Genomic DNA, 24,311 nt, shown 5'->3' on the forward strand with positions numbered 1-24,311 from the left:
CCCACTGGTTGTAACAGACGTTTCTGGTGGTTCAGCTGTGGCTGATGACTCAAGGAAACTCATCTCTACTGAAGTATTTACGGCTGCATTTTGAAAATCAAAAAAGCTTCTCTTGGTTGCATTAACAGAAGTGATCGTGTCTCCATTAAGCCCAGAAGAGAAGATCCCGCTTTGACTCTTTGACATCTCATCAGTGTGGAGACTAAAACTGTCCATCAGTGTGTGAGGTGAGTTAGTGGTGGTGAACTCTGCAGTTGGCTCTGCCTCATGCAGTCTTTCTACAGGGATGGTGGAGCGCTCCAGTGACGGCTGTCCTGCAGTTAAAGTCTCATGTTTAAAGCTGGCTGTGGTGTCTGGACCAGCAGAGGATCTGCTGTGTGAGGCAGCCGGCCTGGCTGAGGAAAGATGATGGTATCATTTTAGTAAAGGTGAAATTAATTAACATGAAAAATTATGTGATGATATGATGTGTTTTTACAGCTGTTGTTGCTTATGTTTGATTGTTGTTTATTTTTACTGGTTTTTATGGTCTTATTTTCAACTATTTTTACTCTTGTGAAGCATTTTTGACTTTGTCCTGTGAAAAGATGCTATACTAAATAAACTTTATCTAACTTTCGTCACGGTCCAACATGCAGCTTAAACAGCCGGGACACTTGAAGCCTCCCAAGCACAAACACTTAGAACTGACTTTTTAGTAAACTTAAAAGGAAACATCTTGTGTCCAATAGTTAAACTTCTGAAATAACAATATTTATAAAATAATATATTTATATTTAACAAGAGAAGGGCAGGTAGGTGTAATTTTCAGACTTTTTAACAGAGTAGTTGAACTTTGTTCTGTAAAACCCATATGAGAGTATTTTTAGATGTCTTAAAACATGTCTGGAGGGGATCTTTATCTTTACATGTAAACATTTTTATATTACTGTGACTGTAAGAAATGTAATGCAAGTGCAAGTAGACTCTCTATAATGGTAAATATAATGGTAAAGTAGGTAATGAGATTACAGGTCATCAAATAGAGGTTAAATGCAGTATTGCTATAAAGTTGATACCAAAACTACCACTAAGGGAAATACACTACTTATGAACGCATATACATGTGTGTGTGTGTGTGTGTGATTCATAATTAGTTTTATCAGATAAAGGTGTATTATCCCTTAGTGGTAGTGGTATATAAGAATTTTATTTGCAGTTGTGTTTTTTTTATATCTTATTTTGAGTTTTTTGAGTTTTAACTTTTATTTCCCTTTAAAATGAATAAATTAAAGGTGCTGTATAAAGTTAACTGATTGGTTGACGGAGCAACAAACAAAAGTAAGTGCCTGGTGTGACTACAGTAAATCCTTTCAATGGCTAGCGGTTAAAATATCCTCCAATAATTAATCACCACTTTAGTTTTACTGTGTTCATCAGCGGCACACTCACCTGTGCATGGCAGTGTGTTCTCCATGGTCCAGTGCATTTTGTGATTTGTCTCTTTGAAGGTGAGCACAACATCCACCCTGTAGAACGGCTGCAGGAGTTGTTTGCTGTCTGCGCAGGCCTGTAAAACAAACCCGGTTTAGATGTTTTACACGGTAATGAACCCTCATGGCAAGTGACGCACAGTGCTTACATCTTAACAAATGTCAGAAACTGGCCAAACTGCATTACACAAAACCTAGCTTTCAGCACTAACCTTGGTCTGGAGTATTTGGGCTGTAGGAATGTTCAGTGTGACAAATTCACTCGTCTCCTGCACTGTGAAATGATCTGTCTGGTTCACCGACACATTACTGACTGTCAGTGCGTCATTGTCGTGGCTGCCTCGCTTGGTCAAACCCATGTGGCGTTTGAAAATGTGCAGCACAGTCTCCTCTGCTGCAGATGCAGTTACTGAAAGTTACATCAGGGGTAAAATGTGTTACTGGTGTCAGTGGTAGAAAATATCCAAATAAATGTACTCAAGCACTGTTCTTAAGTACAGTTTTGATGTACTTGTATATATTTCCATTTTATGCTACCTTGTACTTCAACTTTGCTACACTTCAGATGGAAATATTGCACTTTTTACTCCACTACATCTATTTGACTAATGTAGTTACTAGATACTGTTAGATTAAAAAGTTACCCAAACATATTGAAAGCTTGCATTGACTACTTCAGGCTTCTCTGAGCTCTGCTTCATTCATATGGAGTATATTTACTATCTTCAGTCAAGAGTGTGGCCTTTCAATGTGAGAGCATGACTCACTGATTTCATGTCCACATTTCGTCATGTTTTCCTTCAAAATCCTGATCTCACACTCAAATAGCCCCCGTTTACGTTCGGATTTGCTCTGCTTCTGTTCAAACTGTTTGCTTGAACTCAGAAATATTGTTGAAATATTTCCTGCACGCTCATCCAGCTTCTGCGCACTCGTGAAACATCTGTTCTCACATTTCTTGGATTTTCTGTGCAATAACCCTGTTAAAAATCCCCAACGAATAGCATGTCAGGTGGACTGTTGACCAATGGCACGATCCCTGTCCTGCTATTTAAATATTTGTTTGAGGACCAAGCAGATACATTTATGCAACATTTTTTAAAAACCCCAAGAGGTGCGTACAAGTTTGCAGTGCAGAACTTTTTCCTTTTCTCCAACCCTCATTCATCATGTGACCCCTTGGACGGGGCCCGACCCCAAGCCTGGGAACCACTGCGTTAAACTTGAAAGGGTGCATCACTAAAACGCACCTCACAAAATAATACATCAGTATAAAATGAATCAAGTAATAGTATATTGCTGACAGAACTGCAGAATGAGTATTCATTTTGGGTAAGTTTGGATACTTTAAGTACATTTTCTCATTAATATTTCTGTTGTTTGACTCACGAAGAAGTAATTTTACTTTGTTGTACTGGTAAAATTTAGTGCTGTGGCAAAGGAGAATAACTTCAAGAACCGACTGTGTGCTGGCTACCCACCTTCTGGACACGTAGCTTCCATGCTGTAGGCATACTGACCACTGACCAGCTTCAAGGCCAAGAATTCCCCTTCATTTCCCATTACCTGCGCTCAACAGGCACAGTCCAAAAGAACTCAGTGAATTTCAGCCGTAATGTTCCCAGTGGTCACTAGGTGGCAGTGTGCTGTGTGAGGTCTCTTACTTTGATAGGGCTTAAGATGTCCCTCCTCCTGCCTTGAACTGTCATGTCGGGTCCACTCATGTCAACATTCATCTGGATCAGGCTGGCATCCTCCAGAGCTACAATGAGGTGATCGCTCAGAGACAGTGACCAATGCAACTGTGATGCATAACCAAACATGCACAAAACACAGTCAGACACATCCCCTTGGCCTGTTTTCTCTATGTCAGCCAAAAACATTTACAAACATATTTGTAATCATATTTTTTTTCAAGTGGCTGATTTCACTTCCTACCTCATTATCCCAGATGTCATGGGGAACATGTCTGGTCACCTACAGGATATGCATAAATCTTATCAGAATTGAATAAACAAGAAACATGGTTAAAATTGTGAAAGTTGGCTTGGTTGACATGAGGTTACCTGAATATACTCTGGGTCACACTGGATTTGCTCTCTGCTGGGCAGCACAGAAACCATGGGACATTTCATCATGAAACTATGAGGTCTGCCTCCGAATCGGTTTATCCTCTTCACCAAATTCAGTGTCAGAACTCGGTGGCCGTGCTGAGCAGTCATACAACCAGAGAAATTTTCACCACCAAGGCTCAAAGCTCAAATGTCAGAGTTTTTGCATATGGTTGAGATATTTCATAAAAGGCTGACGTACCTGTTGCTGGACAAAACATCCAGTGTAACTGACTCTAAAAATAAAATTCATGTCAGGGTCTTTGTGCAGAGAGAATCCACAGGCAGACAGCTGTAGGTTTAAGTGATCCAGGGCTGCAAGGTTGCCTTGCGGACAGCAAAAGTATGTTAAGAGGACGAATATTTCCTTTTTTCATCTCAATTTAGTGTTTGTCTTTTGTGTCAGAGGGACTTATACCTTGAATCCGTAAGGCCCCAGATAGCCAGACCCTCAGCCCTTCAATCCTTGCACTGTGGATCCACATCTCCATATACTCCGAAAAACAGGCCACATCTCCCTCTGGAAAATAAAAGTAGATTTATTTTCTCACATATTGTGTGACAGCATTAGCAACAACTACACGTCATCACTGAGTAACCACAGTTTACCTGTTAGTTTTGCTGTTGACGTATCAATCCATTCTCTTTTCTGGATGGAAAACACATTCCTCGTAATAAAACACTGTAAAATACTGTAGGGAAAACACAGAAGTGAGCTTATATTTTGAAGATGGTGAATAGTTAAAGTCAGTTTCTGTATAATGTTGTGCTACTCACATAGTTCTAAGAAGGATGCCAAATCTCATCTGATCCATGCTACTTCCACTGATGAAGACGTCGGTGGGCAGTCTGACCGCGGCCTATTTGTAGGTAACTGGGCTGATGTCACAAAGGAGGAGGAACAAAACAGGTGTGTTTGCTTTGTTTGTCAAAGGTAAGTGACAAAAAAGTCACAAAGAATAATCATTGTCTTCAGCACGTGTGAAAAGCTGGTTTTAAGGCAGTCGTAGACCCTCTGATTTGTCAAGATGTGTCATTGAAATGTGTCTGCAATGAATAAGTCCAGTTTTATCCTTTTATTTCAAATTAAGAAGCTTTAAAATAATCTTATATGTCACAGTATCACATGTGTTCTGTGTCACCTTGTTGCAGCTCTTCAGTGAAATTGTTTACAATAAAGACCAAACTGTTTTTTATGGCTGCACCATTCAATTAAATACAAATATTTCAGGTTTATTACATAATTTTATACATATTTACCCAAAAATTCATACCGTTACACATACACTGTTTGGTGTTTTTGTTTTGGACTGCATCTAAAATTCTAAATGTAATTATTGAACAATGTTTGGCTGCATAGGATAAGCATCAGCTGTAACATTGCATTCTCATCTTCATCATCATATCTTATTCAAACCTGTGAAAATGTAAGCCCATTAGCCAAACAGGCATTATAAACTTTTATAGTGCAGAAAGAACTTATTTTTCACATGACACCACATGACATGGACAGCAGGGGGCGACTCCACTGCCTCCAAAAAGAACAATTGTACAGACATCTATAAGAGAACACTTGTCACTTAATTTGTTCCCTCTATAATAAGAAAATAAGAGTAAGAAATAAATGAAGACCATTCACTAATATTTTGCAATCAAAATCCAAGTTTTTACACAAACCATAACCCAGTTTCCCTGTTGTTGTGTTTTACTAATACCAAGGATTAGTTATTAAGTTTCCTTGACTAATACCTGAACAGTCATTACCATCCAAGGCTCTCATGCAATGGAAACATTGTTCACTACTCCAGTAAATAGGACAAACATTTGACATGACATGGCAACAGGATATTTCTAGTCCACCTAGATCATGTAACCTTTTAGCTCAGCTGTGACATAAGACTACATATGGTTGACTAACTGTAAATATAATTTGACTGTATGTTCAACAAGACTAGCTAACTAACCAGCCATGTCATATAGAGCCTAAATCAACACCAAGATTTTAATAATAAAGATGAGGCCATGTGTACTGTTAACTGCATATTTAGATTTTCTCATATATTTTCAATGTAAACACGAAACACAGAAACACAGTCAGGTCAAGATTTTCTGGTATGAAGTGTCCTGAACAAGACATTGTTCCCAAAAAGATCAAATAAAAATTCCATCATCCAACCGTTCGTAGATTCAGGCATTAAGAAAGGGAGAACTAAGTATATTACCCTGATAGCTCTAAGACAAAAGAAGTCAATTTTAAAATGCTTAATAATATTCACCCATCCAATGAACTGTTAAGACAGATACTTAATATCTAGCACAAAAACTGCTGCTTCTGTGAAACTTAAATTGAATCTACTGATCAGCTGTTTTTCTACCCTGTGTAATCTGGGAGGGTCGGAGAGGATTTACAGGACTGGCTTCACCTAAAATCCAACTACTGGCTCTTCTCACAAGAGAAAATGTTGTATTTGCTATTAAAACAAAGGACACCAGTCTTACTTAATATTGAACAACCTAATACTCAGAAGGAGATCTGATGGGCAAGCATTTCAGTGTATATTATATTATATTACATTACATTACATTACATTACATTATGGACACACTGCAGCCAATCTGAATCGAGTATAGACCCAAACCGTGGTACAATGACAATTTTCTGGTCGCCTAAAAATGTCTTCAGCTGTGCAAAACGACACTGTAAGTCCGAGTTTTTCCGTTCAGTACATTTTGTTTTATGCCTGATTCTCGTTGGCCAAAATTTGCATCCCAATTAATATAACAAATAATGTGCATGACTGACACATCTTGCTAACTAAACTAGCTAGCGCACTAAACCCTCTCGTCCAAATATGTTCCCTTCTGGCTCCATAGAACCAAGATGGCTGCGGCCAAAATGCCAAACTCGAGGCTTCAATGTACCACCGATGTATTATAGGAGCTCTTATATGCATCTATTAAACATCCATGTTCAAAACAGCAGTCCATAAACAAATGGTGACGTCACAGTGGTTGGTCTCATAGTCAGACTTCAAAGGGGGAACCACGAGTTTAAAACGGTTACTACTGCGAGTTATAAGATACAACAAGACTAATAAAGTGAACCATATAACGTTAAAGTTGTTCTTATAAAAAGCGTTATTCGACAACTGGTTATCTGAAGCCAAACTAAATGGCTAAATGATTTAAATTTTGTCTCTTGGCCTCCCTACACAATCTAACAGTGTGCCCTTCCAACAAGATGATGTCATCCCTACAAGCTACGCAGCCATTTTGTTAGCTAGCTTGAGGTTAGAAAGGTTAGCCGTGTCCAGCTGCAGATATTTACTGACGTGCTTAAAATTCACCGAGTAAGATTAGTTATCGGCGTTGTTGTTGACGACCAGTTTTCGGCCACACGCTTGCAAGCAAAGGGGGGAGTCGTATGTTTGTGGCCAGTAAATACAGCGCGAAACTGGACGTTCATTCATTTTTTCAAGCTGTCCTGAGTATGCTAGCTTGTTAGCTAGCGGGGCAAGTTGTTTACACGTGAGTTGTTTGTCTGAGTGGTAGCGTTTCACACAGTTTGTCTGTGTGCCGTTAACTGCACTTTTACATCAGTCGCGTCGACCCTTTAACAGAAGTAAACTTCCGCGGGCTTCGACGATACAAACTCGTGTGTCATTCCGTGTTTACTCGTAACTTGAACTTGCGTCAGCTGATTCCTTCTGGACCAGCGCTCAGTCATTCAGAGACCATGTCAGAGTTGTACATTCGTGTGGCTGAGGATGAAAACGAAGAGCCCATGGAGATCCCCTCGGAGGACGATGGAACCGTTTTGCTGTCGTCTGTAGCAGCGCAGTTTCCAGGGGCGTGTGGGCTGCGCTACAGGAACCCAGAGTCCCAGTGCATGAGGGGAGTCCGACTGGTGGAGGGAGTCCTGCATGCACCTGAGGTCGACTGGGGAAACCTGGTCTATGTCGTCAATTACCCCAAAGGTACGCCAAGGGTTGTGGTAAATGACTTGAGCTTTCCCACTTGCTATCACTGTATAGTTTTTGACCAAACGTATGTGTTCAACCATTTCTACAAACACTCTGCACCTAATACTATCTAATATATCCGTCCTGCATAAATCCCACCTTCCTTAAGGCTGTAATGTTACGTTTGTGTTGAAACTGTTGTAGATGAGTGTTGATTCAACACTGAGTAATGTTTCTAGTATTTTAGTTTAGCCTTATTGCTACTAATGGCATGGTGAAAATAATGGGAGCATCCACGACTAAAATGACTATTAAGCTGGATCAGTGCAGGGCTTGTTGTGTTAGACTGCCTCCATTTTAGCTGGAAGTACCTAATAAATTGGTAAGTGTTCTTTTGTTCTGGCCCCTCTGTTCCAACCAAGAGAAATGTTAATCCCCCATCATACAATGAGATTTCTATGTGGCAGCAGTTAAAGTCCTTTCCTGCTTTAATGTGTTAATGCTCCTAAGGATGACGCCGGATTCATAAAGGAATTTTCTTCTTGGTGCGCAAGATCTTGACTTGCCTGCACGGATGCCTGACCTCAACCTATCGAACGCCTTTGGGATAAACTGGATGGTTGGGCATCAGTGCCTGATATGACCTTTGCTCTTGTGGCTGAATGGGGGCAATTCCCTGCCCTCATGTGTCAGAATCATATAGAAAACCTTCACAGAAGAGTCGGGGCTCTTGTAGCAGCATATTAATGCTCATGGAGTTTGGCCTGAGATGCTCAACATCCAGCTACAGCTGTAATGTTGAGGAGATCACAAACTTTTAGCCACGTATTGTATTTTCCATTTGTTCAACCTTTCACCTCAAGTTAAGGAGATTTGTGTTTACATGTGATTGGCTCTTTTTCCTGATGTCACTGATATCTATTTATTCCTCACAGATAACAAAAGGAAGATGGATGAAATAGATGCTGCCTCAGCTGTGAAAATAAAAAGAGGTTTTCAGAAGACATCAGATCTCATCGTCCTCGGGCTGCCATGGAAAACAACAGAACAAGACCTGAAAGATTATTTTGCTACTTTTGGGGAAGTCATCATGGTGCAGGTAGTGACGTCCGCCTGGCCCTGACTGTTTTTATTGACATTTTTTTATTAGGCTTAGAGTATGATAAGGTTAGCTTGTTGTATTTCTGGTTTGATTAAGATTTGTTTAAAATTGGTTACATTTCCTCTGTGTTCACTCCAGGTCAAGAGAGACGTAAAGACTGGCAACTCAAAAGGGTTTGGGTTTGTCCGGTTCACTGACTATGAGACACAAACCAAAGTGATTGCTCAGAGACACATGATTGATGGACGATGGTGTGACTGCAAACTTCCCAACTCAAAGGTATTTTGAGCACCATTTCTTATCACAAAGTATAGTCAGTGATAATATTTTTACAATAAAAAGGTGTATCGGACCTGCAGAGGGAGTAGGTAGGTGGGGACAGAGGCATCCAGTCAGGATGAGGCCCAGACTTCGGGTTCTGTGTATCTGAGTGGACGTGTAAAACGCAGCATTTTGGAAACCCTTCAGTTGACCTCATTTTGAGCATACCCGTTATGTAATATAACATTAACAACAACGACAGACCACTGGTTTGTTTACATTTGGTTAACAGTGCTAGGTCTAATTACAAGTTTAAAGCATGTTTTAGGGAGACATGCTAAACAGTTTTGCATTTACAAATCATGTCAGGCCTGGAAGACAAACCATTTAACCACTATTAGAGCTGAATGATGTGGGAAAACAATCAAAATGCTTTATCTTTTAAGACCAATATTGTGATTTTTCCCCCTTTTTTAAAAATTCATTATCTTCTGTGTTAATCACTGTACCTAAGCAATAAGTCATTCTATATTATTATCAACACAACATTAGATCCGGTCAACATATAAACAGCTCTTTCATGTAGGTCAGGCTTACATGTTATGATGAAATGAAATGAACTGATGCCTGAATTGACGTGAACAGCATATTTTTATTCGGCTATTGAATTGAAAAAACTTTAAGTCACAGTAGAATGTTAATAACTTCAAGCCTTTTAATCATAGCATTATCACGACTTGACTCCGTATATTAAGTCTGAAAAAAGATCAAAAAAAGCAGCGCAGAACAACAGGCCTGGTGTGGACATTAATATATGAATATGAATCTTGCTTATCTGCAGTTGGTTAATGTAACAAATGCAGAAATGCAAGAAAGATCTGCACCCTTGACCCTCTCTGTCTCTCTAAAGACGTTTTGATAACTTAAAGCCGCATGGTAACATGTCAACATGTTGATTTAACTTGTTAAGTTGAAGTTAAATTAATACTGTGACCATTAATTTGAATATAAAAAACCTAAATATGAATGACTGATCTCCAGTTAGTAACAGTATTGTAACAAATCACACAAACTGAAGTGTTCACCGACTATGGCTTTACCACTCTAAAAGTATTTAATTACCTCAAAGCTTCATTGTAAACATGTCATATGTAAACGTGTGTGTTGAGGAGCATCATATCTTTCGCTATGACCTTAGAAATGGCCGGGGTAATTTCACAGTGCAGATCTAAATCCCGTTCATAGGGTGTGATGCTCTCTAACATTTCGGTGAACCCTGATGGGTGGTAGTCGACTTACTCGACTTACTGACAGTCTGGTTTTTAGCCATGCAGTCATCATAAACGGCCTTGTGATGCTTTTTTAGATGCTGGAACAGATATCTAGTTTTTCCCTTGTGTTGTCGGTATGGTAACAAGGCTCGTAGTGCACAATACCTGAGCATCGAGCATCTTCTTGTCTAAACCTAAAATAGGTCCAGACAACAGACGTACTGTTCCTCTCTGACTCTTCAGTCACCTCTTGCCCTTTAATGTTGACTTATATCAACACTACGTTACTGTGAAGATCAGTGTGTGCAGGGCATTTAACAAGTTGATGATTTACTGCCACTCTCATATGTCATGTGGCGCAGAGGGGAGCATGTGTGCAAGTGGAGCCCATGGGGCCCACAGTGTTACTGACACTCTGGTTAGATTGGATAACATGGAGAAAAATCTGATTCATCGTTCAACCCTATTAACTAATATCGAGGATGAAACTTTGCAAATACAAAAATCATTTAGCAGTTCTTGCTCTTTATTTCCCGATGTGTAGTTTCGCGACTTAAATGTTCATCACAAGTGTTTATTGAATTTTAAAAAGATTAACTTCATCGCAACTTCATGTAGATTGCACGATATATTGCTGTGCCTCTTTGTCCTCTCAGGCCTGTCCCGATGAGCCCATGCGGAGCCGTAAAATCTTTGTCGGCCGCTGTACAGAGGACATGACAACCGATGAGCTGAGGCAGTACTTCATGCAGTATGGCGAAGTCACTGATGTCTTCATCCCTAAACCTTTCCGGGCGTTTGCATTTGTCACATTTGCAGATGACCAGGTGAGACTCACCACACCACAGACAGCAGAGTTTGATTATTAGTTGATAGCATAACAGTGACGGCAATGATAATCTTCTCGTCGCTTCTCTCTCAGGTCGCCCAAGCCCTGTGTGGAGAGGATTTGATCATCAAGGGCGTCAGTGTGCACATCTCCAACGCTGAGCCCAAACACAATAATAGTAGGCAAATGATGGATCGAGGGCGGTTTGGGGCTGGGGGGTTCAGTCAGGGCTATGGCAGCAATCGCGGTGGGCTTGGCAGCGGTAGCGGTGGGGTTAACTTTGGGGCTCTCGGTCTCAACCCGGCAATGGTGGCTGCTGCCCAGGCAGCGCTGCAGAGCAGTTGGGGAATGATGGGCATGCTGGCTAACCAGCAGGGTCTGACCACAACGGCAGGCACAGCCACCACAACCCGAGACCAGACCTATAGCTCTGCCAGCACCAGTTACAGCAGCCCCAGCACAGCTAGCCTCGGCTGGGCTGCAGGCACTAACACTGCCTCCAGCAGTGGCTTCAGCTCCGGCTTTGGCAACTCTATGGAGTCAAAGTCCTCTAGTTGGGGAATGTAGATAGCTATGGGTCGACATTTTCTCTAGCTATTAGCTTAATCTGGTAAGTATACCTACAGGGGGGAACTGCTTGTATCTTATGTTCCTATTATTTAAAAATACACTGCCTTTTATTTTGTTCAAGAGAAAATGTATACATGCGTTTGACTAATTATGTAGTCATGCATTGAATGGGTGAAAAGTTTAGTTTAGTAGTGGAAACTGCCACACTCCCTTTTTTGTTTTTGAGAAAATGTTACACAGAGATGAGATGTGCATGCAAGATAAATATTTATAAACATGCACGAGTAGTACATGAGCCCCTTCAGCCTCTTGTAAAACAGGCTTGATATAATTCTATATCTGTATGCAGTTTCTTGCATCTTTTTGTTTGTTTTTTGTTTGACGTCTTTTGGAAACGCCTTCATGAAAATCTCTTCTGCAGTTCACCAACTCTTTCCCAATTTCCCGGGAGGAATCGCCTCATTGGCAGCAATGTTCGACCGATCTCAGTATCAATTCCCCTCTTCCCATGTGTAAATGCTTTGTCATCAAAGAACACAGCTTCACTCTGCATATACTGTGTTAGACGGTGGGTGTTGTCTTTTTTCCTCTCCCCTTTTTATGGATATAGAAATCGTGTCTGCTCTTGTCCCTTTTTTTCGAGATCAATGAGTGGGATTGATGTTGGACCGAGTGAGAGTGAGCGAACGGGAGAGCAAAATGAAAGGAAGCACGTGTGAGAAGGACTGTTTGTGCGTTTTTTGTTTTTGTTTTTGTTTTTTTTAAAGAAACAAATGCCTGCGAGAGTTGAGAAGAACCTGTGGCTTTGTGCGAGTGTGAGCGGAAGAAGCAAGTACGAGTGTGTTCCTAATGGCCATCACAAGGACATTTATTGCATCTCGAGATCCCTATGGTCTCTGCTTTCTCTCATCGTTTTCTATCAACCTTAATTCTTTAAAAACACAATGAAATGTCAAGTGCTATGAGTATTTGTATTCTTTCATAGCTTTTTCTTGCTGTCTGATTTGACGTGAATGCCGTGTCTGGTTGTGTGCTTTATTTTTCTCCTTGTTACCACCCTCTGTGTGAAAATGTGACTTTGTGCTGGTGAAGTCTGTGTGAGGGAAAACACTGAAAGTGTGTTGAAGTTTGCAAGTGAGCTCAGAGGTTGATGTGAATGTTTGACATGTTCCCATTGAAAGTTTGTGTTTGAAGTGGTTACGAATGCATTTTCTATGTTTTGTGAATCAAAGGGAAGTCTGAAATAAAACTGAATTTGACTAGGTATGATACACTCTTGACAGTGACTTATTTTTGATTTTTACATTAATTGAACTGCCAACACTTTAATTCACATGTATAGGGACCTCGGACATGGACAGCCCAGGTTTTCGTCTGAATCCAGGTTGGAGTCAGTTATGGAGAAGCTGAGGACATTGTTGGGTGGGCCGGCACAAACCAACAATGGAATTGCTGCGCGACCGCCTTAATCCTGAAAAGGATCCTCTTCACCTCACTAGCAAGAAACCTTGGACCATCCCATAATGAAATTTAGAGCGGACCATACTCAATTGGGCAGAGGTATTTGTTTATACCTACAAATGTCACAAATAGGACCAAAGTCACACCTGCAGTTTGACAGCGATCACACTCTTTCCAAGCTTGTGAGACACAAAGTCTGCCTTAAACCTGAATCATTCTTTTCTGTCAGTAAATGCTTTATTCTTTGTCCTCACTGGTAACTTGTGGATTATTAACTGGTCGGTTTCATGTCAGTGTGATCAAAAATAATCTCAATTAGGCAGCATGTGTTCTTGTTGTTTTGTTCACCTTGAATGTAAAGTGGTTGGATTGTATACGCTGAGTGATTTTTCAAAGGGACTTTAACAACTGATTGAACATGCCAGCAGGAATTCACACTTTCTGTATTGAAATATTTTAGTATTGCGGTGTAAAATAAAAGTTTTAAGTTTTTAATTGCCTGTCGTCTCTCAATGTAGATAAAGTGTAGATTAGTATAAGTATTTTTCTAACTGGGCTCCACTTCCTAGTTCTTATTTTTACAATGTTCCTTCAGTGTGATGCTTTAAATTTGCTCCTTTGTGTAAAATGTGCTAAAAAGTGTCCTGCACTTTGTGGTGTTGATGCTGGCTGTTTGTTAGGTGCAGTTTTGGCCTGTTGATGGGGCTGATGTGCCTTTTTGTGATGGCTTGTGGGGACAAGACTCCCAAGTCACCTCATTTATGGAAACCTACTTGTAATAACCTTTCATTTTTAAAGAGGTTTGTAAGTTTTGGAGTGTTTTGTGCTGCTGGAGATTGATTTGCACACCACCTGAGGACTACTAATCTAAAGTGATACTTCATAGCCCCTGAAACCAACTTAGAAAAATCCTCCAGAAATACTTGTATGATGCCCATTTAAAGCCTGAAGCTTTTAGAGAAATGTATACAATGCAAACCTAAAGCATTCCTGCTGGATGTCATGCAGATACTGTGAAAACACTTTCTTGACCTGCTAGAAGACAAGGTTTTTAGAGGGGGGAAAAGGCTACGCTGGGTATCACTAATGGAAAATCCCCCTTTTAGTAGGAGGTCAAATGTTGAATTAAAATGTGGTTTTAAAAGAAATCACTTGTTAGAACCTGAATTTTAAATCTGAGCATGTAAGAAGCAGTCAAGTCCCGATCAGTTTTATTTATCTGGATATCAAAGAATGATGATAGCATCAGAAGATATTTTACAGGCCTCTGAAGTTATCACATCTCTCGGATGGTGCTGACTTTTCATGTAAGGCTGTGAGGGGTCTTTATTTCCTGCATCAAAGATAACAGTTATGGGCTACAAACACCCCTTTTTATAGCTGCAATTTAATCAACGCTCGCTGTTGTAAACATGGAAACATGGTGTGAATTGATGTGCTTTCTCCCGCTGCTAGCAGGTTGAGATGTTCCTGCAGAAGACGTCCTAGCAGGGTGCTCTGTCCCGGGAGCAGACAGTGGTTTCTGAGGGTCCTTTCTGCCAGCTTCACTCTGAGGTACTTCCCTGGACCCACAAACCTTGACTGTAGCTCACTCGGTTAACCCCTGCTGCTGCAACTCCCTCTGCTCCTTCTGCAGTTTCTGATGAAATACAAACTCAGGTCCAACCGTTGATTTATAACTTTAGAATTTGCAAATGGGGGAAGAAGCCTGCAAACATGGCACCAACACAGCTAAAACTGTAAATACAGGAAATTACTGAGGCTGAACCACTAATCATCTTACTATAGACTGATCTCAGAGAAATCACAGAGTTCAATGTTGGTGAAAGAGGACTATCAACTCACCTGATTATATGACAGTCTTAGGTTGTTATTTGTTGGTAAAGCATGAATAATATCTATGTACTATGATGCCCAGACAGATTAGATGTCCTATTCATGTCCTAAATATCTTATGTGTAATATTGAGAAATGTGAATCCTGCTGTTTTCTTTATCATCAATAAGCTTGATGAAACACTATCAAGTATCATTACTGTAACTAAAGTCTGATGTAGCTTGTCCCTCTGTACCATAGACCTCTATTGTTGTCCAAAATATATCAAGGAGCCACATTTTTACACTGAGTGACGCATTTCTTCATTATGATGACAAACAGCACTATAGTTTATTTTGAGTCAGTGACACATAGACTGTGCTGCTGCCAGAAATACTCAGCAAACCAAATTTAATTTATATTACATGTAACTATTTGATTTAATTTAGCTTTACGTTGGATCGTGATGAAATCTATTTGTATCTGCTGCCCTCCTGCTTCATTATGCATCATCATCGTCATCCTCGTACTGTCTGGTGTCGCCTTGTTGCCTACAGATGACTCAGCGGCCTCGTCCTCCACCTACGCTGCCTTCACTGAGCTCAGATGTGCTCTAATGCAACCTCGGTTCTGCATTAGACCTCATTAAGAATACAAGGCCTCTAATTTTAGAGAATATTCTGTCCTTTGCATTAATTAAGCACCAGAGAAAAGGAACAGGGACATTTATTTTCCATTCACCAATAGGATGAATCCAGATGTATGACAGTGTGTGTGTGTTGTTTGCTCTGCAGTGTTCCCCCTTCAGGATCAAAGCTCCGACACGAGGAGTCAAACGAGGAGGTCTTTGAAGCGTCCCAGGACGGCTGAATAGAAGACAGAAGCTCGGCGTAAACATCAACCTGGCAATCACCAAAGCTGTGGCAGCACAGGTGCACTGAGGTGAGGCTTTGTTTACTGTTTAACTGCAGGTGTAGTAGCAGCTGTGACGCACTCCTGTCAGATGAAACATCCCTCACTGCTGCGGGGGTGGAAGCAGCGACTGTTAATTTCAGCAGCTGAGAATCCACTGACAGTTCTTTAGAGAGCACAGCAGGGAACAGAGCGCTAAAAGGAGTTTTTATTCAGTTTTTCTTTCTTAAAACACACCACTACAAGTAGAAACTATTCTTCCTGTGCCTTCAACACTGAGAGGATGTTTTCTCACACCAGCCACAGTTAACTGGTTTAGTCAGATATTTTTTTAGCTGTCAACCTCTTAAAATGAACATTTTAGGGCATTTTATTAGGCTATTAGACAACCACGTGTGGAGAGATGATAAAATCCCACGCTAAAAGGTTATATTTGGGATGACTATGAGGCTTCAGTTTCTGTTGAGACTGTCAAGAGTATTTGATTTGGCATTCCTGAGGCTGTGCTGTGTTTTTACTGAATTTTAACAATTTAATGCAACCCAATCCCACAACCTCTAAACCTACTATGGAGTTGTCCACCTCCTTTAATAGGCCCTCACAGACCAAAACTGTAAGTGGTTTGTTTTTGTATTAACATTGGCTTTCCTGACACTTACTGCCATGAGACAAAGAAACACACATCAGGGTCTGAGGGCCACCTGCTGGACAATCACTGAAAGGACAACAGGAAACATTTCACCACAGGGACTATTAATAATAACAAAGGTCCCTTTTGTCAGATATACCAGAAACCTGATTACAAATTTCAGTTTAATTCACTAGAAAGTTCTGCCATGTACCAAAGAAGAGGTCTGTTCCTTCTTTAGGCTAAGATTTCTTAATTTTGCAATTTTACAAGAACATTTGTCTGATAAGCCACTGTACTTACTTGAACTAAAACAATCTGGCACATGTATCCTGTGTCTGTCACCAGTTAAAGTTTGGTGCCAATATGGGTCTGGATACAGAATAAAACATTTAGAGATGAGCCTTTTAAAGTGAATACCCTGCTTATATACGAGGCAATTTATGTCGCTTGTTGCTTAATTTAGTGCTTCACACAAACGCATCTAAATCCTGTTTACAACACCCAGAGAGTAACGAGCATACAGGCTAATTATAAAGGGATTGAAATCTTTATTTAGCCTAATACAGTACAGTGCAACGGTTTGCCTTAATCCAGTGTTAACACCGTGAACCCTGGCCCAACATGACTGGTGAACATCAGCCTGATAACCAGTATTATATCAATAGCGTCAACACTTTGTGGCTCGCCCTCTTGTGACGGCGATGAAAGCCGCTGCACCAAATCACACAGGTTGTAGAGTTCACAATACACATAATCTATGATTCCACTTCTTTATAAATAAAACTGCAATAAGACGTCTGTGAAAGGAGTCAAATGTTGGATTTAAGGTGGTCGTCGGGGCGGGTGGCTCTTAAATATTCAGGCATGGTTATTGAGATGGAATGTGTAACACGTCTTCTTCTCTCACAGATAATTTCCCTCTCATCTTGTTTGTGTTTTTCACTGATGTGATGATCGATCTTTAAGCATTGTAGGACGAGGAGGAGACATTCCCGCCATGGCCCGTCCAGTTGGTGTGGATGAAATGACCGGGGTTTGACAGCAGTTCATAAGTGTGAGCTCCAAAGTAGTCCCTCTGGGCCTGAAGGACACAAATTGCACTTCTGAATAAGAATGCGACTAATGATTAATTTAAATACTGTTCAAATGTGTCCAAGGGAAAGCAGCAAATAATCACATTTAAAGCCAGGAACTGTGTGAGAAATGATTAGACTAAAAAAAGATTCATGCACATGAGTTTTTTTGTGGAAAACTCTGCACACTGTCCTCTTACATTCAAAAACCTTTATTGAAAAATACAGCGTTGTCCTTTTGAATAAAGGTTTTTGCAAATAAGAGGACAGTGTGCAGGAGTTTCCCCTCTCCTGTGAGAAATTATTAAAATTAGCACATTTTTTTAACTCTATATTTACACGCTGGTGACGTTTCCAAAGATTCTAAAACAAAGTCCCAAGACAGATGAGCGAAGTAGTTGTAAACACACACTGGATACTCTCAGAGTCTTAAAGCGCCTTGATCCCAGCACAACCACACACGACTGCCACACGTGAGCTCTTTAATCTGATATTACCTCCACACTCGGCCATATGGTCAGTGGGCTCTGCCGTCTTACCTGGAGGAGGTTTGCTGGCAGCTTTTCATGCCTGTAACCGTCGTAGAAGGACAGAGCTGTGGTGAAGCAGGGCATGGGGATGCCATGCTGGACTCCAGTGCTCACTGTTCTGCGCCACGACTCCTGCACAGAGAGGTCATGGGTTAACAAACGGTTTTGTTCACGGAGCCTAATTCGGTTCCCAGGAACCGAGACCCTATTTGAGCTGGTTTCAAAATACATTTAGTCCAACCAGGTTGGGTAGAGTAACGTTTGTTCAGGCGTGTGTGACAGCATGTCTAATACCTGAATGGACTCGCAATGAGCTTTTTTTAAGGAGAAGATTGAAAGTGTGATTGTGAGTGTTTTTTTTGGGGGGGTTGGTTCAGGTAAGTTTTCCACAGGCCCGTTGATACAAGACCTCTTCAATAATCCCAGGAGACAAATTAGATGTATGAAAGATGAATAAATCAAATCCACTTTGTCCTTTCCTTAACAAAACAATGTAAAAGGAAGTCACCAGACTTCTGTATGAAAACTACCTGCTAAAACCTGCTGACCATCAAGTCAACAAGTGGAACTCCTTTCTTTGTAAAAGAGGAAATACTTGTTTCGCGTGTCTTTGTCAATGTGGGTATTGCAATTTGGTCTTTGGCCATTTCCACCTTCCTCATACCTGACAGTCCTGCACAGCGTTACTGAAGAAAGAGTCCAGCAGCAAGTTCTGCAGCTCCGCGTCCCTGTCAAACGCCTCTTTGATTTTACCAAGGAAGACACTGGTGGGGAGTGAGGAGAGGGCAGTGTAAGCCAGCGGTGGTAACAGAGAGAAGAAAATATTCTGCTTACAGCAGATTAGACCTTTCATCAGACAGCTGTAAAACACATTCAAAGTGAGTCATACTGAAGGCAATATTTGATTTAGGGTTTATGCAACATATTTGCCAGATTACACAAAGCAAACCAGTGTCACAACCATTATTTCCTCATTCTTCTCTCCGTCTGATTTTACAGGAAAGCTCATATTTTCTTTCTTCTACATGTCTCACTCTAGCAATAAATATAGTGCAGTGACAAAATGGAGTTAATAACTTCCTTTATGGCTCTAAATCAACACTTATGGAGGATTTACCCTCTTTACCTAGAATTGTCCTACAACTAATATATTTAAAAGGTAATTAAATCATGAAAAAAAAGCTATTCTCTGCTTTCTCAGGAAGTCATCTCTTACTCTGTCTAACCGCAGTTTTCACCATCACCTCTGTGAAAGATGCCTGTTGACATAAAGTTACAAAAGGCTGCAGTGAGGCAAACTTGTGATATGAGGACACATGAGGTTAAACGTACCTGCGGATGATGCAGCCTCCTCTCCACATCAGAGCGATCCCGCCGTAGTTTAGCGACCAGCCGAACTCTATGGCCGCCTGCCGCAGCAGCATGAAGCCCTGAGCGTAGGAAATGATCTTGGAGGCGTAGAGAGCCTGAGAGAGAAGAAAGACCCAATTTATTCTCATATTGTAACATAATTTGAAATGAATGTTACATTTATTAATGATGACAAAGTAGCAGCTAGTGCTGGTTAATATTTCTAGTAACCGTTTTATCCAATTTAATGCAAGACTGTTGAATTGGATTTATTTAGCGAGGTGCGTCTAGCTGAGTGCACACTAAACTGTGTTCTACCTTTCTGATATCCTCCAGGAAAGCAGCCTTGTCACCGCTGAATTTGACCCCCTGTGGCCCTGACAGGCTGCGGCTGGCCTCCACTCTCTCATCCTTTAGAGAAGACAGGCATCTGGCAAAGACAGCCTCCCCTGAAACACACACACACACACACACAGAGGGGTGGGGGAGGGTGAGCGGAAGAGACAGAGGAATACAGAGGGACAACAAGGTTAGCTCTCTGCACGTCACATTAAGAGAGGAGTCTGTAAAAAGTAATTTACATTTCACTAAGAAGATACACTATGCTAACACCCAAGCAATGACCAAGCCCCTGTATGACTCAGCAGTAATATTACTACTGCTGTAAAAGCAGGACTCGCCAGTTACCACATTAAAAATTATAATGAACTCAAAGCTGTGTCAAGATAAGAGGGGAAAAAAAACTGTTGGGTAAGCATGACTTGCTAAAAAAAGAAAGAAAAAAAGTGATGCAACCCACAGGCAGAGGGGGATTGGGAGAAAACATATAGAGTGAGGAACTATCCTGATGAGGAATGTTATCCTATTGGATGCAGCCATGCATACTGTCCCGGCCTGCCAGCCCGCTCCACACAGACCGGCTCAGCTCGCACACAAAGGAGCTTTTTGTGCTGCCTGTAACTCGCTATCACAGGAGGATCTACAGCGCTGACAGGGATTGGCCAAACAAATAATTATTTGAAAAAATAAAAAAATAAGTCAACTGACCTGGACAATGCCTGCTGGGATTTGATGACAGGCAGGTTTATGCAACAAAATATCTACAGGGTTGAACTTTCACTGAATGTTAATCACGTATGTCACTTTAACTTAAACTGTGCATTCTAAAAAGTGCCCCTCTGCAGAGCTGATATGACGACACATTTTATTCTTGATTATTAATCTTGCTTCCTGACCTCAATCTTGGCTGTTTATGAAACAGTCAGAGCAAAGACCAAAGCTGCAGCGAGTATCACAAATCCCCCTTATGTCACCTGAGATGAGCAGGCCACTAGAAAAGCCTTCAATCTTCTTAGCGGCAGCCACATATTGATAATGTTCCCTGGAAGAAGCTCACTGTGCGTCGGCTAACTCGGCTATACATTAGCCCCACAACTCTGCTCACGGCTACTGCCCTTTATTTTGCCAGTGTGGGTGTGGCGCATTGCCTTTTGCCATGTCATCATGACAAACACAGTCTCCTGGAAGTAGCCAGCACTGGAAGACGAGGGAAGGAAACCAGATACTTCCTCGTCTGCAACCTCCTTTCTTCCTCTTACCGATCAAAGTGACAGGCGTGCCGTACTCCAGGGCTGAAATGGCCGTCCACTTCCCCGTGCCCTTCTGCCCAGCACTGTCGCGGATCTTGGGCAGCAGATGTGTGCCCTCAGAGTCCTTGTATTTAAGGATGTTGGCCGTGATCTCGATCAGGAAGGAGTCCAACTCTGTCTTGTTCCAGGTGTTGAAAGCCTGAGTGTTTCAACCACAGTGAAGTATAGTATAGTATAGTATAGTATAGTATAGACACTCACTCATTTGATTATACAGAACTGACATGACACACACACAAAAAAAATAAATACTTGGGAGGATTACATCATGCAGCTCACCTCTGCCATCTCATCGTGCTCCATTCCCAGGACATCCTTCATCAGGTGATAGGCCTCACAAATCAGCTGCATGTCGCCATACTCAATGCCATTATGGACCATTTTCACAAAATGACCTGCACCCTCATCGCCAACCTGCAGAAACAAGCCAGTCCGATTACTGTGAGATGACTTGGTTTGATAACAAGAGCTACAACCAGTCGGCGTAACAAATGTACACAACACAAATTAAACACCGCTCACCCAGTCACAGCATGGTTCTCCTGTTCCAACCTTGGCAGCGATGCTCTGGAAGATTTCTTTTATGTGTGGCCTTAAATATAAAGCAACAGGAAGTGTCCAGAGTGATTAACTTGCGCTCTGAAATGGTTGAATGAATCTTCTGAAAACTAAGAGATATTTTCGTTTTTGATTTGTTAGGTCTCTTCACATCCAACATGAAGGAGTTATGAAGTCCAACACAGAGTTTGTGATGACTCACCAGGCCTCTTTATGTCCTCCTGGCATGAGTGAGGGTCCGTAACGTGCCCCCTCTTCTCCACCACTGACTCCACTGCCGACAAACAGGAGGCCCTTCTCCTTCAGGCTCTGACACCGCCGCTGTACAACAGAAACAGATCAGCTCTATGAGAATGTTCTCAAACACAAATAAAGACTTGCTGTTAAACAGTGGATCTGTACGACTTACTGTTGTGTCTCTGTATTCAGAGTTGCCACCATCGATGATGATGTCTCCTGCTTCAAGAAGAGGAACCTGAAGGAGAACCAGCGCAGCTCAAAACCAGCTGATTTGTTATGTCAAACTTCAATTTTCCACAACAGATTTTAAGACATTTCTACTTAATCTACCGACCAGCTTGTCGATGAAGTCGTCCACGGCCTGTCCAGCCTTGACCAGGAGGATGATCCTCCTGGGCTTCTTCAGCTTGGACACCATGTCCTCCAGAGACTCTGCTCCAATCACCTTGGAGCCCTTCGCCTCATTCTGCAGGAAGTCGTGCACCTTGGACACGGTTCGGTTGTAAGCGCAGACCTGTGGCAGAGGTTTGATGATTACTGAGTGAAATAAAAAGTGTTTTACTGCCAGGAGATGCGAAAATAAACATAACAGTGGTGGACTGTAACTAAGTACATTTACTCAAGTACTGTACTTTAATACCATTTTGTGGTACTTGTACCTTAGTTGAGTATTTTCCTCTCATGCTACTTTCTACTTCTACTCCACTGCAGTTCAAAGAGAAATATTGCACTTTTCACTTCACTACATTTATCTGCCAGCTTTAGTTAATAGCAATAACAGTACAGCTGAATTGATCAGTTAATTTATCAAGTACTCGACAGACATACAATTAATTGGCAATTATGTTGATAATTGTCATTTTTCATTCCAAAAACATTTAATGATTTCAGCTTCACACGTGAAGATTTGTTGCTTTAGCTTGTAAATATTTTAATTTTTTTTAAATTAGTTTTGTGGTTTGGACCATTGTTGGACAAACAAAACTTTGTGAAGGCGTCACTTTGTGTGACAACATTTCTCGTTCATTTAAAATTTTTGATGAACCAAACAGTTAGTTGATTATTTGAGAAAATAATTAGCAGAATAATCCATAATAAAGGTAAAGGTTACTGGTTGCAGTCCAACATAAAATAGTTCGATATCAGCTCCACCGACTGCAACAGTAAAATCCTGCTTTTCCATTAATGTATGAGAAATAATAATCTAATGATGCAAAATGTAATTAGATACAGGGGATATTTTTCTGCATGCAGGTCTTTTCCTGATTATACTTACAAACTCACGTTACATTTTCTGTGGTATTCATCATTTGAATTAATTAAAGGATCTGAATACTTCTTCCACCACTGCACAAGAGTCACAATCATCTTACCACGAAGCCATGGTCATTCATGTTCATGATGAGGTTTTGGCCCATGACAGCCAAACCAATCAGTGCAATGTCTGCTCTGTGAGGAGAACAGCAATGATCACATTTACTGGAGGACTCTGCTCACAGGCTGAGCATCAACAACAAATACTGCAGATGGACAACAAAAAAACAGCCCACTATTTTTTCCACCACAAACATTTCTGTGTAAGTGTAAGTTATGTTTTTTATAACGTAACAAACTATGAGGAAGTGAAAATGGGTTTAAAAGTCACACACACACACACACACACACATGGCACCACTTGTGATCTCAAAGCTGTTATTATTATTTGTTGATTTTCACGTTAAATATCCTGTCACACACTTCTCTCTACTAAAGCGGGTTAGCTAACAAGGCTAACAGCTCCGTTCACACCAGCGGATCAAGATAACTCCCAGGAAAATGAGCAAAAACAACAATTCAGTCTAACAATGATTTAACCACGAGTATTAGCTGCAATATTTACGCTTTACCGAATATCTAAACAAGTAAAACCTCATTAGCGAACTTACTTAGCCATGGTGTTCTGCGGGGAAAGTAACCGTGAAGTAGAGGCGTACAAATGACAGTCGGGCTCGCACACCAGTTCACTCCACTTCAGACTTCTTGCTTTTTTTACTTCCTTGTTCCCTGCTCAACGTGACGAGGCCGAGGGGACGCTCACGTACGCCCACGTAGAGTGATCCACCAATCAGAGGACGTCCAGCAAACTGAAGCGCTGCTGTTCGCGAATTCTCATTGGTTCAGAATTCTGAGCAGAGCTATCCGCTCTCCTATTGGCTGCAGCGCCCTGTCACGCACAATACGTAGGCGCACAGCCACCGGTGAATGGGCGCCGTCTATTTCAGGAAACATCTTATATTTACTTTAGCAGTGGTGCAAAGTACTTTTATTCAAGCACTGCAGAACTTTTTTAGTTTTAAGTTACTTGTGCTTTACTATGTCCACTTGATACAGCTGCTGTAAATTCTACCTCAGTATTCATACATTATAGAAAGCACACTTGTGTACTTTTATTCAAGAATGTACAATTTACAGAACTAAATCAAACATTTCCATGTTTTAAGGTGTCATTTAATTTTTTTTTTTAAAGAATTTCAT

At 41.1% G+C, this 24,311-nt stretch overlaps 2 protein-coding genes across 4 annotated transcripts; one reads left to right on the top strand and one right to left on the bottom strand.

The window, feature by feature from the left end:
- Positions 1–6,860: 6,860 nt before the first annotated feature.
- On the top strand, positions 6,861–13,534 carry tardbpa (TAR DNA binding protein a). 3 transcript variants are annotated; one of them, XR_011585225.1, is made up of 7 exons: positions 6,861–7,560; positions 8,481–8,644; positions 8,786–8,926; positions 10,836–11,006; positions 11,102–11,186; positions 12,000–12,146; positions 12,921–13,534. XR_011585225.1 is itself a non-coding variant. In XM_070839543.1 (6 exons), the coding sequence occupies exons 1-6, from the start codon at positions 7,320–7,322 to the stop codon at positions 12,092–12,094; spliced, it is 897 nt and encodes a 298-aa protein (XP_070695644.1). In that variant the 5' UTR covers positions 6,861–7,319; the 3' UTR covers positions 12,095–12,845. The 3 variants fall into 3 exon arrangements, 2 of the variants coding, with proteins under 2 accessions (XP_070695644.1, XP_070695643.1); XM_070839543.1 differs by lacking the exon at positions 12,921–13,534 and having other exon boundaries at positions 12,000–12,845; XM_070839542.1 differs by lacking the exon at positions 12,921–13,534 and having other exon boundaries at positions 11,102–12,845.
- A 3,391-nt stretch (positions 13,535–16,925) lies between these two features.
- On the bottom strand, positions 16,926–23,810 carry pgd (phosphogluconate dehydrogenase). The gene is made up of 13 exons (XM_070839851.1): positions 23,723–23,810; positions 23,171–23,246; positions 22,132–22,311; positions 21,967–22,032; positions 21,760–21,878; positions 21,522–21,591; positions 21,279–21,413; positions 20,949–21,138; positions 19,669–19,799; positions 19,333–19,466; positions 18,665–18,764; positions 18,010–18,132; positions 16,926–17,478 (listed from the first exon to the last, which is right to left on the bottom strand). Exons 1-13 carry the CDS (start codon positions 23,728–23,730, stop codon positions 17,359–17,361), a joined length of 1,452 nt encoding a protein of 483 aa, XP_070695952.1. The 5' UTR covers positions 23,731–23,810; the 3' UTR covers positions 16,926–17,358.
- Positions 23,811–24,311: the final 501 nt, after the last annotated feature.

This window comes from Pempheris klunzingeri, chromosome 11 (genome assembly GCF_042242105.1).
Source record: "Pempheris klunzingeri isolate RE-2024b chromosome 11, fPemKlu1.hap1, whole genome shotgun sequence".
In the NCBI taxonomy this organism is placed as follows: Eukaryota; Metazoa; Chordata; class Actinopteri; order Acropomatiformes; family Pempheridae; genus Pempheris; species Pempheris klunzingeri.